The sequence below is a fragment of the Caenorhabditis briggsae genome, assembly GCF_000004555.2.
Source record: "Caenorhabditis briggsae complete genome, chrIII, whole genome shotgun sequence".
NCBI lineage: Eukaryota > Metazoa > Nematoda > Chromadorea > Rhabditida > Rhabditidae > Caenorhabditis > Caenorhabditis briggsae.
The window spans coordinates 11,627,302-11,641,383 of record NC_013490.2 but is presented as its reverse complement, the minus strand read 5'-3'; the positions used below and the strand labels follow the sequence as shown (position 1 = coordinate 11,641,383).

At 37.5% G+C, this 14,082-nt stretch overlaps 4 protein-coding genes across 4 annotated transcripts in view; all 4 read right to left on the bottom strand.

The window, feature by feature from the left end:
• The window catches only part of CBG20158, a gene marked incomplete at both ends in the record, with an annotated part of 3,209 nt that extends 2,714 nt beyond the window's left edge, over window positions 1–495 (bottom strand). The window contains one exon of the mRNA XM_045244458.1: window positions 315–495. Coding sequence (XP_045096977.1) covers window positions 315–495 — 181 coding nt within the window. The remainder of the gene's footprint in view (window positions 1–314) is intronic.
• Window positions 496–959: 464 nt separating this feature from the next.
• Window positions 960–7,264, bottom strand: Cbr-lars-1 (the record flags this gene model as incomplete). Its single annotated transcript, XM_002642490.2, has 6 exons — window positions 960–1,180; window positions 1,403–1,535; window positions 1,603–3,138; window positions 4,681–5,766; window positions 6,604–7,075; window positions 7,152–7,264. The coding sequence occupies 6 exons, from the start codon at window positions 7,262–7,264 to the stop codon at window positions 960–962; spliced, it is 3,561 nt and encodes a 1,186-aa protein (XP_002642536.2).
• An 872-nt stretch (window positions 7,265–8,136) lies between these two features.
• CBG20160 lies at window positions 8,137–8,661 on the bottom strand (the record flags this gene model as incomplete). Its single annotated transcript, XM_002642491.2, has 1 exon — window positions 8,137–8,661. The coding sequence occupies one exon, from the start codon at window positions 8,659–8,661 to the stop codon at window positions 8,137–8,139; it is 525 nt and encodes a 174-aa protein (XP_002642537.2).
• A 2,802-nt stretch (window positions 8,662–11,463) lies between these two features.
• CBG20161 lies at window positions 11,464–13,060 on the bottom strand (the record flags this gene model as incomplete). Its single annotated transcript, XM_002642492.1, has 2 exons — window positions 11,464–11,741; window positions 13,006–13,060. 2 exons carry the CDS (start codon window positions 13,058–13,060, stop codon window positions 11,464–11,466), a joined length of 333 nt encoding a protein of 110 aa, XP_002642538.1.
• Between the last annotated feature and the right edge of the window lie 1,022 nt (window positions 13,061–14,082).

The window sequence follows — 14,082 nt, the reverse complement described above, 5'->3', positions numbered from 1 at the left end:
TTACCTGCCGGACATGAAATTGAAAAAAATCCGGAAAATTTGCCACATAGGAAAGGCGCCCGCTGCCGTGGCCTAGGTTTCTCACTGGAAATCCTCGTCCCCCGGCGGCACCTTTTTTTGAATTTTCTTCCTTTTCAACGCCGTTTTTCGGGAATTTCGGATTTTCTTTGAATTTTTTCGCAATAATATTCGGAAAATAGATAACTTTTAACACATTTTAATGCAATAAAAATTTTTGGTCGGAGTCCCTCTTTAAAAAATTATATAATTTTTATCTGTCTGTCTCTCCTAAAATCCGGATGTCCTTCACTTACTGAAAAGCGACGTCACTATCGCTCCAGATGAGCTCGCTGTAATTTGCTGAGCAATGCCGACGGTCAACAACTTCTTCTGACAACATTCCACTTTTTTGGCGGCTGATAAATTTTCTCGGCCACAAGAACCAGCCGCCCATGATGAGCAATTCGGCTCACCATCACACGACGATGATGGCATTCTGAAATTCTAGATTCTGGAATCTGAAAAAATGGAAAACGCTAAAAAAAAATATTGAAATCCAAAAAAATGGTGCAAAAAATAGATAAAACAGACGATAACATCAGGATCTTTATATAGAAAAAACGGGGATATTTTGGGATTTTGAAAGCTTTAGAACAATTAAAAAAAAGAGAAATCATATAAATATTATATTAAAGAACAAGAAGAAAACAAGAAGTATATGTTTTAATAACCAAAAAAAAAACCCGAAAAAACTTTAATAAAAGGGCTCGTCAAGTTTGAGCTCAATTATCTCGGTTACTGTAAGAGGTACCAAAAATGTGTCAATTGATAAAATGTTACTAATAAAATGATAAACATTTTATCAGTTGACAACTTTGTGATATCTTTAACAGGAACCGAGATAGGGGCTTTTCTATTAAAGGTTTCACGGTTTAAATTTCAAAATCAAAGATTATAATTTATTGCTGCTCCGGAACATTGGCCTTATAGACGATGGTACGTCCGACGTCGACCTTCTGGCCATCAGAAGTCGTCAAAGTGATCTTGTCCTCGGCTTCTAGATGGAAAACGTTAGAATCGTCCAACTGGATGTTCTCCTCGAATGGAGCATTGCAAGAGATCACTTTACGGTCTCCCCAGACGGCGTCCTTGTATCTCCAGAGGGTCACCTCGAATTTTGCTGAAAAATTTGAATTTTTGGAATTTTTATTGAGAATTTAAGAATCTCAGAATCCTAGAGAGTCCTTCAGAATCGTTCAGAGCTTTTTAGGATCTTCAATAATCTGTCAGAAGCCCCCGAAAACCTTCAGAATCCGTCGTAATCCTTCTGAATCCTCCAGAATCTTTTAGAAGCCTTCAGAATCCCTAAGAACCCCAGAATCTAAAAATCTAAAATCCATACGTTTGATAGCCTTGCTGATGCGACGCAACTTTCTGACGATCATCTGAACGGTGTCACCATCGACGATCGGCACGACGACGTCGAACATTCCATTGCAGATTTGAACGTTTCGGGCGATGAGGTTGACGGATGGCTGGAAATAAGCGTTTATAATTCTGATCTGGGAATCTGGAACCCCCACCCCCTCCCCCTCACCATACCCTATTCGGCAAGAAGCTCATACACGGCACCAATGGAACCGTCGTCTCCACAACATTCGCATCCACACCCTCCTCATCTGTATGACGAATAGACACCCGATCCAAATCCAACGCATTCATAATAACATCGATATTCTCATTAAGAATCGCAGTTTGGTCGATGGGGCTAGTCGAAGACAACGCTGATACTCCCTTCTGCTCAAATCTCTCCTTGATCATCTGAACGAATGGCATTGCCTTCTTCGCGAACTTCTTCAACGATTCCTCCTTGCCGATTAGCTGACTGATGGTCTTGTTGTCCGGGAGAGATCCATTGTTAGCTTTTGCTTGACTCTCAAGGATATCCAAAATCGTCTTCTGCCATGGTGGGAATTGCTTCGCCACGTAGATCACAGCTTCAGTCGGAATCTGGAGCAATTCCTTTGTCACCTTCTTCTTCGGTGTCAAATAAGTCTTCAATCTAGCTCGGAACTCTGCCATACTCTCTGTGATAAATCTGGCACCCAATGCCAGCTTCTCATCCACCTCATCAGTAGCGGGCCATGGAGCATCAATAATGAGCCCATCCTTCCCGAGCAACTGCCAGATGTACTCAGCGATATGTGGGCAGATTGGAGAAAGAATAATCATCTGAGTCTCGATGAAACGGAAGACGAGGGCTTCGCTCATTGGCTCATCGATACCTGCGCAGAGCTCTCGATAGGTGTCCCGGATGGCTTGGTACTCGAAGAATCCCGTTTTCAAAGCTTCCTTGAAGTTGGTGGCTTCATAGTTTTGCTCAGTGATTTTGATAAGAGAATTCATTTCGTTAGCGAAAACTCTATCGGCAAACCGGGAAGAATCTTTGCGGAGACTTCCACGTTGCTCGATCATCTCCTTGATCCATTCGATCATTGTGAACAGTCTCAGAATCGCCGCATCAGCCATAGCATACACAAAGTTAGCATCTTCCAATCCATCTCCAGCATCCGCCAAGCTCAATCTCATTCCATCGGCACTGAATTTCTCAATAGCTTCCTCAAGAGTCATAAAGTTTCCAGTCGACTTTGACATCTTCTCATTATTCAGCAACAAATGTCCATTGGCTCTGATTCCCTTTGGCCACTTGGAAGAGTCCTCTGGCCAGATAGCAGCATGATTGAAGAGCAAATAGGTCAAGTGATTTCCAACGAGATCCTTTCCAGAAGCACGCATATCAATCGGGTACCAGTACATGAACTCTTTTCGGAGCTTCTTCAGCTTCTCCTCCTCTACAGGCATCGTTTTGGAGTCATAAACCTCTCCAAGGAATACATAGCTCCACGCGGCATCTGTCATTTGCTCAGCCTTAATTCCAGCTGGGCCGACTACGGATCCATCGAAGGCTCCTTGTTGGAGGAGGTGGGATACAGTGTAGTAGGCGTTGTAGATGGTGGAGTCGGAGAGGGATTCAATGAGGTATTGAGTGTCCCATGGGAGTTTGGTGCCGAGCCCGTAGCTACGAGAGCACGCGTACTCGTGCAGCCAATCGACTGTGGTTTCCAGCCCACGGCGAGTCTGAAAATTGTTAGAAATTGATTTTTTTTTTTTGCATTTTAAGAGAGTTCCGGAAACTCCAAGAGCATTTTTGAGAGTTCAGAAGCTGTTCTCAGATTTCGAAAATGTTGATTTTGAGCCAAATCATGAACATTTCAAATTTGGAAAAATGTGGCCTAGTTTTGGATTTCTAGGCCAGCAACCTTAAAATCAAGGTTAAAAGTCGACACTTTCAAAATCGAAAAACAGCTTGTGAACTGTCACAAGGGAACCATGTTTAGCCTTCATCTCATTTTTTCTAAATTAATAGTAATTTCTCACTTTTTGAGTGAGTTTTTCGGCATTTCTTGAGTGTGAATCGTAATTTTAAAAATTTCTCTACAATCTGACAGAGTCTTTTCATTTTTCAAAAAAAACATGTTTTTTTAATTTTGCCATGGGTACCCCTCTTTGCGAAATTTTCAATTTTTCGAAAAAATTTTTAATGTGCTAAAGCTCATAGAAATGATAGAATGAGTCTTTTCACAAGATTCTGTAGCCTATATCCGTTTTGAAATCTCAAATGAGTGGCTTCTTCCGAAACTTCTATGAATCGTATTCCTTCGAAAACCACCCAGTAGCACTCAAATCTTGTGAAAACATAGATTTACATACTTCTTGCAGATTTATCACTGTTCCGCACTAAATATGATCAAAACGGGGGATTTCGACTGATATTTTGACTATATAAGGCTTTCCAGTAGTGTTTCAAGAAGTTTTCAGAAGATATTTATTGGATATTTTTCGAAACAAGTCCGAAATGAATTTTTCTCTCAAAATAATTCAAGTTTTTTTCCTACTCAAAAAATAGAGCAAACATAATTTTGATTTTCGAAAAATGCCAAGCATTCCTCCAACACCAAAGAAAAAAAAGAAAATGGACAGTGACGGAATCGAACCCCAAACTTGTGATTACTATTCATCCCCACTATCCACTCGGCCACTGTTGCTCGTTTCTTCCAAAGTGGAAAATGTATAGAGAAAAGAGGGGAAAGTGAAAGGGAAGGAGGAGACCAAAATAACAACATATTTTCAGATGGAATTTCCTCGACTTCTAGAAATTTGTGCAGATAACCAAATACATCACAAGAAAGCCCGTATTCGAAACTATAAATGAGCAAACTTAGAAGAAATTCTGAGATGAAGGCTAAACATGGTTCCCTTGTCAGAACATGCTCTTTGAAACCATGTACACCATGGCCTAGGATTCTCAAAATTTGGTTTTCTAGGCCACCAACCTTTAAATGGGTATATCTCTGCTGAAAATCGAGATTTTTAAAATCTAAAAACTTGTTCTGATCTCTGGAACCGTGCTTTTTTAAACCATGTACACCATGGCCTAGTTTTCTCCAATTTTGATTTTCTAGGCCACCAACTTTAAAATGGATATAACTAGGCTCAAAATCGAAATTTTTGGAACCTAAATTCTGGTTCTGGACTCTCAAAACATGGCCTAGATTTCCTAAATTTTGGATTTCTAGGTCATGGCTCAAAATCAATATTTCTGCTTTCCCTATATCTCACCTCATCATTGAAAGTCCTCATTGGCTCCAGAACCTTCTTCGCAGCCGCCTTCCACTCCAGCTCTCCATAGTTCAAATACCACTGATCGCACAGAGCGACAACGCACTCGTCTCCAGATCGGCTCACCACTTTTTTCTCCGGTTCCACGTATTTCGTGGCGAGACCCTCGGCAATCAAATCGTCCTGGATCACCTTCTTAACGTCGGCGGTCTTCTTGCCAGCGTACTTTCCAATCAACATGACTCCATCGTAGAATCCCTTCAAGTACACCTCCTTCTTGGCCTCTTCCAATTTGTCCTTCTCGTTTTGCGACTCGATTTTTAGTCTTGCACACATCTCGACGGCAGCCAAATCTCCCAATCCCTCAATTCTAATGATCGGAGTTGGATCAAACGGCAAAACCATCTCATCAGTCAATCCATACTTCTCTCTCAACGGCTTCTTCTTCTTGAGATCTGACAGGGCCGCAAAGTCATCTGGAGAGTCTGAAGGCACGGAGGTAACCACTCCAGTTCCCTTATCATCCTTGATAGTGAGCATTGGAAGAGCATAGACTTTGGTGTACTTGGCAAGAGGGGCTGAGAGAGCAGCTCCAAGGATCTTGGACCCGGAGATCTTCTCAAGGCCTGGAACATAGCGAACAACTCCGTTAACCTTGGTAAGCCCTTGATAAGACATGATTCTAGCGGATCTAGCGGTAGCGACAAAGACTTGGTTCTCAGCTTCTGTCGCATAGAACACAGAGTATTGAATATCCGGATGGAGATAGCAATTGGTCTGTCCGTACATTGTTTCTGGTCTCAAAGTGGCTGCCACCAAGAAAATGTCCTCTTTAATATGAGCCAATGCCGCTGGCTTTGGATCCAGGACCTTCAGCTTGATCATAGTGTACTCTTGTGGTCCGACTCCTTCCCCACTGGCACGATCGTGATCCATGCATGGTTGGCCGTCTTTTGGCGAGTAGATCGTATAGCGTTTTCCGAAATCGATCTTTTTGGCGGCACGAAGGAGGTTGAATTGCCAGCGGACGAATGAATCGAAGTAGGGGTTGACGTCGGTGGTGATGAACGCGCGACGCCAATCGGCCTGAAAAATCACAAAATTTTGATTTTAAAAAATTTTGATTTACTTTTTTCAAGTTATTTTTAGACTTTCTGGCAGCAAAAGTGGTTAAAAATCACACTGTCTTCATTTCAAATCGCTGATGGCTCAAAAAAAGCCGAAATAGCTTTTTCTGTTGAAAATTCCCTTTCTTTAACTCTGGAAGAAGAAATTGGAGCAAAAATGACTGAAAATCCCAAATTTGCCACTAAAAATTTCTGAAAAATGCTTCAAAATTGCAGTTTTTGCGAGTTTTCGAAAATTCTAAAAATCCAAAAATTTTCAAACATTTTTTCAATTTTCTAGAACGAATTAGCCAATTTTTTTTGACGAAATCATGCCGAAAAACTCAAAAATTATGCTGAAAACCGCTGAAAATAACTCTAAAATGCTCTAAAAATCGAATTTCTGATTCATTTAAATTTCTAAAAATTCATCACTTCAAAAAATCAATTTTTCTAGGCATAATCTGGTCAGAAATCGCAAAAATTTCACACAAAGTCGCCGAAAATAGCTGAAAAAATAGATGAATTTCAAATTTAAATGACTGAAAATTTCGAATTTTCGGTGAAAATCGATGAAAAATGCTAAAATGTTGGAAAAATGCTAAAAATTCGGAAATTTTCCCTTAAAATCGTAGAAAATGGGTGAAAAAATGCTCGAAAACTGCACTTTTTTGCAAAAAAAAATTGAAAAATATTCGAATTTCGGATTTTTCGAAATTTTCCAGAATCGGCAAAATTTCTAGACAAAACTGTCTAGACAAAATCAGGCCTGCCTAGAAATCCCGAATTTCTACTTATAATCTCTGAAAATAATCACCTTCAATCCCATCTTCTTCAAATCCGCCATACAATGCGGTGGAAAGTAGTACAACCAGTGATTTGGATCCGCAAACTTCCGAATCTCCTCATCGTCCAACCCCAACGACTTCATAATCTGCCACTGGTACTTGGCGTTGCCAGTCTTCGCCACCAGCTTACTCTTCTTTCCCTTACTCTTATCCTTCATGAGCTCATCGAGAGCCGAGACCTCCTCCTTGACTTCAACCTCCACGTCTTCTGGAAATTTCGGTGGATATCCGAAATCCTCCATTTCCCTTTTCAGCTTATCAGCACAAGCCTTGATTGGCATTCCAGTACAATGGAAACCGAATGGGAAGAGGACTTGTTTGCCCTGAAGACGTTGGAAACCGGCGGCGAATTCGCATTTTGACGCTGAGAATGTGTGTCCCAAATGCATACGTCCGTTCATGTATGGGAATGGGAAGGTGACAAGGTACTTGGGTTTGTTGCTGAAAAATCTATTTTTAGGCAAAAAAATGTCTTTTTCGGGTTTTTCTTATTCAATTTCCAGAAAAAGTGACTTACTCATCTCTGGCATCCGATTCGAACGCCTTCTTGCTCTCCCACAACTCCTGAATCGTTTTTTCGATTTCTTGAAGTTGAGCGACCTTCTTCCGCTCTTGCTTCACTTTCGACATGGCTGTCTGTTATTTGTTACCCTGAAAAATGGTCAAAAAATAACAATTTTTGTGAAAAACAGCCAATTTATTTATTTTTCCCACTCAACAATGAAAAACGGACGTAACATGATGTAATATGACGATATTTCGCAATAAACACCTATTTTTATTGAATGAAAATTACTCATTATTCGAAAAAACTTTTTTTAAAAAATTATCTTTGGCTTTAAAATCAGTAAAATAGGCCTGAAAAAGAGGAAATTTTCGCTTTTTTTGAGGGTGGCCGAACTTTTGCAAAGAGTTAGGCCATGGATGGCAGGGTGATTTTTGGCGATATTTCAGTGTCAATCAGAGAAAATACGATAAAAAAAGGGTTTGGAAGGCTGAAAATTACAGGAATTGCGCAAGAATTAAAAGTAAAGGTATTGATTTCAAAAGTAAAAAAAAAATCGGGGAAATTTTGATTTTGACAGCATTTTCCGGCAAAATTTTGAAAAAAGAGCTTTAAACTTCTCAAAACTTCGATATTTTCTTGCAAATCCCACTTTTCAGTCTGAAAATATCGAAAAATTAGTAAAGAAATTTGCAAAATTTAATTAAAATAATTCCACTCGATACCCCGAAAAAAACTTTTAGCGCGCGCCTTTAAGATACTATAATATGAAATTCCAGTCGAAACACGCAAGAACATTTTTCAGTGTGCGCCTTAGACATACTGTAGTAAAAAAAGCAGTAATTTTGCGAAAAATCATAAAAAACCTGAAAAAAAGTCTAAAAATTGCGCAAAAAAAAATAAGAACATTTTTATTTAAAAAAAAACTATTGCAAACAATTGAAATTTCCCTGAGATCCGCCTTTGTAGTCAACAAATAAAATATTTAAAAAATAATTTAAGCCCATTTAATTAAAAAATTGCGTTTCGCATGTTTCTTCCGGTCATCAATCAAGTCCTCGTCGTCTGTATGTGACTTTGTTTTTTTGATTTCAGTCGGTTCTGGCTCTTCTAGGTCATCAGACGTAGAAGATGTAGATTTTACATCTCCAGAATCAGATTTAGACAACTTCTCCAGATCCTCCAACTCCAAATCCTCCAATGGATCCTTCTTATTGATCTTGGCCTCTCCACTCTTTCCACTCTCCTCACTATCCTCATAGGAATCCTCATCCTCATCATCATCATCGTATCCACCGCATCCAGATCCTCCACCTCCTCCCGAGCATCCGCTACCGTATCCCTGGTACTGTTGAGCATATCCTCCATACCCTCCATAGCCACCACCGCATCCTCCGCTTCCTCCACATCCACCATTTCCAATTCCCGGATGGGTACGGTAGATACTGTAGTGATCTGTATACGGTAGATATGGATAGCGATAGGTGGCATGATGGTACTGTGGTGGGTAGACGTAGGTCATTCCGGGACGAAGAAGATATCTACGGGGCAGACGATCCCATGGGTAGTGCTGGAAGAAGTAGCCACGTCGGTAATCCACAACGACCTTTTTTGGAGGGACTGGAGGTCCTGGATTCTTCTGTCCAATTGGTTGGGATTCAGAAGAGGTGGTCGAGGTGTGGTTGGGATGTCGAATTTTGGAGCAATTGTTGAATAAGTGACTTGTTTGAGGTCATGGTTGGCTCCTGCATTCTTCACTGGTTGGGAGGAGAAATCCGAGTAGTCATCTCCAATGTTTTCCGTGTTTGATGAAGCTTGACGGGTCTGAAAATGGTAAAATACTAATGCAAAAAGGAAAAATCATGCTTTCCCCCCAGAAATTGATCATCGAATAAAAAAAGCTCGATTATCTGTAGGTTTTAGTACTCTAATGTTTTTTTTTTGAATTCGGCTCCATTTTTTGGGTTTTAGAAGTATAACTTTTTTGAATTTCTGAATTTCCGAAATTCTGAACTTCTGAATTTCCGAAATTCTGAACTTCTGAATTTCTGTATTTCTGAATTTCTGTATTTCTGAATTTCTGAATTTCTGAATTTCTGAATTTCTGAATTTTTGAATTTCTGAATTTCTGAATTTCTGAATTTTTGAATTTTCGAAATTCTGAATTTCTGAATTTCTGAATTTCTGAATTTCTGAATTTCTGAATTTCTGAATTTCTGAATTTCTGAATTTCTGAATTTCTGAATTTCTGAATTTCTGAATTTCTGAATTTCTGAATTTCTGAATTTCTGAATTTCTGAATTTCTGAATTTCTGAATTTCTGAATTTCTGAATTTCTGAATTTCTGAATTTCTGAATTTCTGAATTTCTGAATTTCTGAATTTCTGAATTTCTGAATTTCTGAATTTCTGAATTTCTGAATTTCTGAATTTCTGAATTTTTGAATTTTCGAAATTCTGAATTTCTGAATTTCTGAATTTCTGAATTTCTGAATTTTTGAATTTTTGAATTTCTGAATTTTTGAATTTTTGAATTTATGAATTTTTGAATTTCTGAATTTTTGAATTTCTGAATTTCTGAATTTTTGAATTTCTGAATTTTCGAAATTCTGAATTTCTGAATTTCTGAATTTCTGAATTTCTGAATTTATTAATCCTAATTTTTGCTAGGTTTAAGGCTTTAGGCTTATTATAGGCTTACGCTGGACGACTGGGACATCCTCGATGACGAAAAAATTGAAATGTAAGGTTGTTTGGACCAGAAGATATTTTTTAAAGTCTTTAAAAAGTCCAAAAAGTCTCAAAAAGAAAATATTCCCAACCGGAGATCGAACCCCCGAGGGCTCGTTCAACGAGCAAAAGCGCAACCACCGCGCCACAGCCGCCGGTTATTTATGCGTCCCCAAAATACTGTGGCAAACCTCACCTTTTTCGGAGCCACAGCTCCGGCCTTCCAACAATCGCCAATAGCAGCAAATAGCGATTCCTCCTCATAATAAAATATTTTTGAATATAAAAGAAATAAAAATCTCTGAAAATTGGTCAGTAGTGTCCATCATTAAATACTCATCATCGAAGCGGGTTCCTCAGTGTAACAAAACCTTCAAATATCCCCTCCTTTTTGGTCATCTGTATCTGAAAAATCTGGTTTCTTCTTCTTTTTTTTTTTTTTTTGGTGTAAAATATATTTATAAGTTGTGTAATAGTTGTTGCGTATATCGCTGTGAGAAAGTGAAGACATTGCGCAATAAGTGAAAACTCGATGAGATAAGGAACTGGATTTCCCTATGGGGAAAAGGTTTGATTTGGTCAGATTATTGTGTAACGTATAGTGTAAAAATTGATATTTCTAGAAGATTCCAGAGATCTAGATGTTTCTAAAAACATTTTTGAAAGTTTTTGACATCTGGATGTCGATAAAAATGTAAAATTCCATTAGAAGCTTTTAAAACGCTCCGCCCATGTTAGCTAGTTAGCTGTTAGCTGACTGAAAATTTTCGCTCTCTTTTATACTGGCAACGACTTGTTACAACATGTCAGTGTAACTATTACACTGAACATCTCTACCCTTCTGGACCATGAGTCATGGTCATCTTCCTGGTGATGTCATCTGAAATTCAGAAAAGACGAATTTTTTGTAAAACCTGTAAAAAGTTGTCCCTAAACTTTGAGCCAATTTATCTCGGTTATTGAAAATATATCAAAAAGTGGTCAACTAACAAAATGCTTATCATGAAATGAGTAATGTTTTAACACATGACTATTTTTTGATAGCTTTCACAGGAATTGAGATAAATTGGGTTAAAGTTGGGCGACCCTTCGGTCGCGAACTCGGCAGCATCTCTAAACTTTGAGTTAATTTATCTAAGTTACTGTAGAAGATATCCAAAAGTGATCAACTAACAACATATAGCTGATAAAATGTCAAACATTTTTTGTAGTGGACAACTTTTTTTTATATCTCTTGTGGGACTCGAGATAAAGTAGGTCAAAGATAAGGGTGCCGCGCCGCTAAAAACTCACTCACAGTTCACACTTTGCCCTGATTTAACTCGGCTCCTATAGAAGATCTGAAAAAAGTTGTTGACTAACAAAATGTAGCTTATAAAATGCCAAATAACTCTTCAGCTGACAATTTTTCGATATCTCTTATGGGATCCGAGATATAAAGGATCAAAGTCTAACCTGCCGTCGTCCGCCGTTCACCCGTCATTGGCCTACAGTTGTGGGGTTATGGTAGGCAAGGTAGGAAATCTTTCAAGTTTTCAAATTTTTTTCCTTTTTTTCACATTTTCAATATAATAACAGTAACAGTTCAAAAAACTTTATTCACAATAACTTATACAAATTCTCCAATTTCCTTTAAATTTCACAGAACCGCATTGTCTGGCATAAGCTGTCCGTTGGTGTTCCCTGTCGAACACGTTGGAACATATCTTCACATTTTCAGACACAAATTGCTCACAAACTGGCTCCATTAGACCCATTTTATCGCATTTTTTGAACATTGCATTGACGGTTGCAGTCGGTGTCATCTCCTTTTCCAATGGCTCGCTGAGCACTTGGCACAACATGCATGTGACGACGGATGTGGATTCGGAAGCTGGAATTTCCAGATTTTTAGATTCTTTTTTTATATTTTTTGGCAGCAAAAATCTCCCAACCCGATAGAACGTTCAAAATTCCAAAGGATCAAATTTCATAAAATTTTTATTTCTGTAGTAAAAAAAAGGGGGGAAGACTCTTCTGACTCATTTTTCAGGGAAAATTGAGCCGTTTTCATTTTTCGTTGAATTCAAAAAAAGAAGATCAAGATTACAAATCACAGAAAATAAAAGTGTAGGCAGATTTTTAATGAGACACGAAAATTCAGAAATTTGGAAATTTTGCAAAAAAATTCAGATATTCGGAAATTCAGAATTCCAGACTTTCAGAATTTCAGAATTTCAAAATTTCAGAGTTTCAGAATTTCAGAATTTCAGAATTTTAGAAGTTCAAAATTTCAGAATTTCAGAATTGCAGAATTTCAGAATTTCAGAATTTCAGAATTTCAGAATTTCAGAATTTCAGAATTTCAGAATTTCAAAATTTCAGAGTTTCAGAATTTCAGAATTTTAGAAGTTCAAAATTTCAGAATTTCAGAATTGCAGAATTTCAGAATTTCAGAATTTCAGAATTTCAGAATTTCAGAATTTCAGAATTTCAGAATTTCAAAATTTCAGAGTTTCAGAATTTCAGAATTTCAGAATTTTAGAAGTTCAAAATTTCAGAATTTCAGAATTGCAGAATTTCAGAATTTCAGAATTTCAGAATTTCAGAATTTCAGAATTTCAGAATTTCAGAATTTCAGAATTTCAGAATTTCAGAATTTCAGAATTTCAGAATTTCAGAATTTCAGAATTTCAGAATTTCAGAATTTTAGAAGTTCAGAATTTCAGAAGTTCAGTGTTTAAGAATTTCAAAAATTAAAAAATTACGGAAGTTCTGAAGTCCAGAATTCCACAATTCCGTATTTTCTGAATTCGAGAGTTTTAGATATTCTGAAGTTCTGTACTTTAGAAATTCAGAAAAAATTAAAGGACATCTGGAATTTTAGGGACATTTTTGAAATTTGAAATTCTGGAATATTTTAAAAAACAATTTCTAATTTTTCAGAAAATTTTCCAATTTTAGGATTTTCAATTTTTCGCTCATTTTCAGAATTCTTCCAAAACTTCCAAAAATAGTTTGGCAAACAAAAAATTGCTGATATAAATTTTTAGTACTAGAAATTCAAAATTTTGAAAATCTAAATAATTCATTAAATTTAAAAAAAACGCATTCTGAATACTTCAGACATCTACTTCAGACATCTATATCACACTCACTTGAAACCAGCATACCAATGAATACAAAAGACAAGATTGACTTGAAGTAGACCATTTCTTTTTCGGAAAAAAAGGACAGAATGATCTAGAAACGACGTGCTGGCTCTCTCCGACTCCTCGTCATCAAATTCCGGAACTCCCATATCGAATAACTTTGAAAATCCGCCTCCTTTGAAAGCACTATTATTATGAGCAATATTTCTAGAAAATGCACATCATCTTGTTTGGAACAATCTCGAATTCCCCCTTCCATGGAACTGATGTTTTGGATTTTGACTCATCTAGGTAATGAGCGAAATCCGAGTCATGTTGGTTAATATTTTCAGTTGGTGGGACCAAGAAAAGAGAGAATAAACATGAAAATAAAAAAAGACATAATTATTTAATCATTACCTTTTTTTTTTTAAAGTTTTTAAAAACCTGAATTTCCAATTCTGCTACCTAGAAACTCAAATTTTTTAATTTTTTAAGGGCTGCAGTCATAAACGGACGATTGGCGGCTGAACGGTGGCTGACAATGTTTAAGTATCGGAGGAATACAGGCGGGTTTTCAGGGGTCTGAAGCTTGACTGTCAAGTTTCCGATCACTTTGAAAATTTTGGAAAGTTTGAAACAGTGAGACATTATCAGATTAAAATCCAAGATTTTCAGCTGAAATTTGAAATTTTATGAAGATTTGAGGAATTTCAGACAAAAATTACTAGATTTTTCAGCAGGTATTTTCAGCTTGAAATTTGGGCACAATGGATTAGTCGAATTTTCGGCTAAAGAATGAGCTTTGACGTATAGTTGGAAAAAATTTGTGTGAGCCTGCTTCATGATGAATCCATGTGAGTTTCAGCTCATGACTGAGCTTTTTTCGGGACACTAGTTTGGGGTGTCCTTTTCTCATCTTAAAATTCACTTTAAATACGTTTCTGTTGAGTTACCGTAAAACCTCTAATAGAACGACACCCGGATCGTCCACTTTGAGCCTATATATCTCATTTTCTGCAAAAGATATCAAAAAGTGGCTAACTAGTAAAATGTTGCTGATATCCTGATAAACATTTTACTAGTTAACCACTTTTTGATATC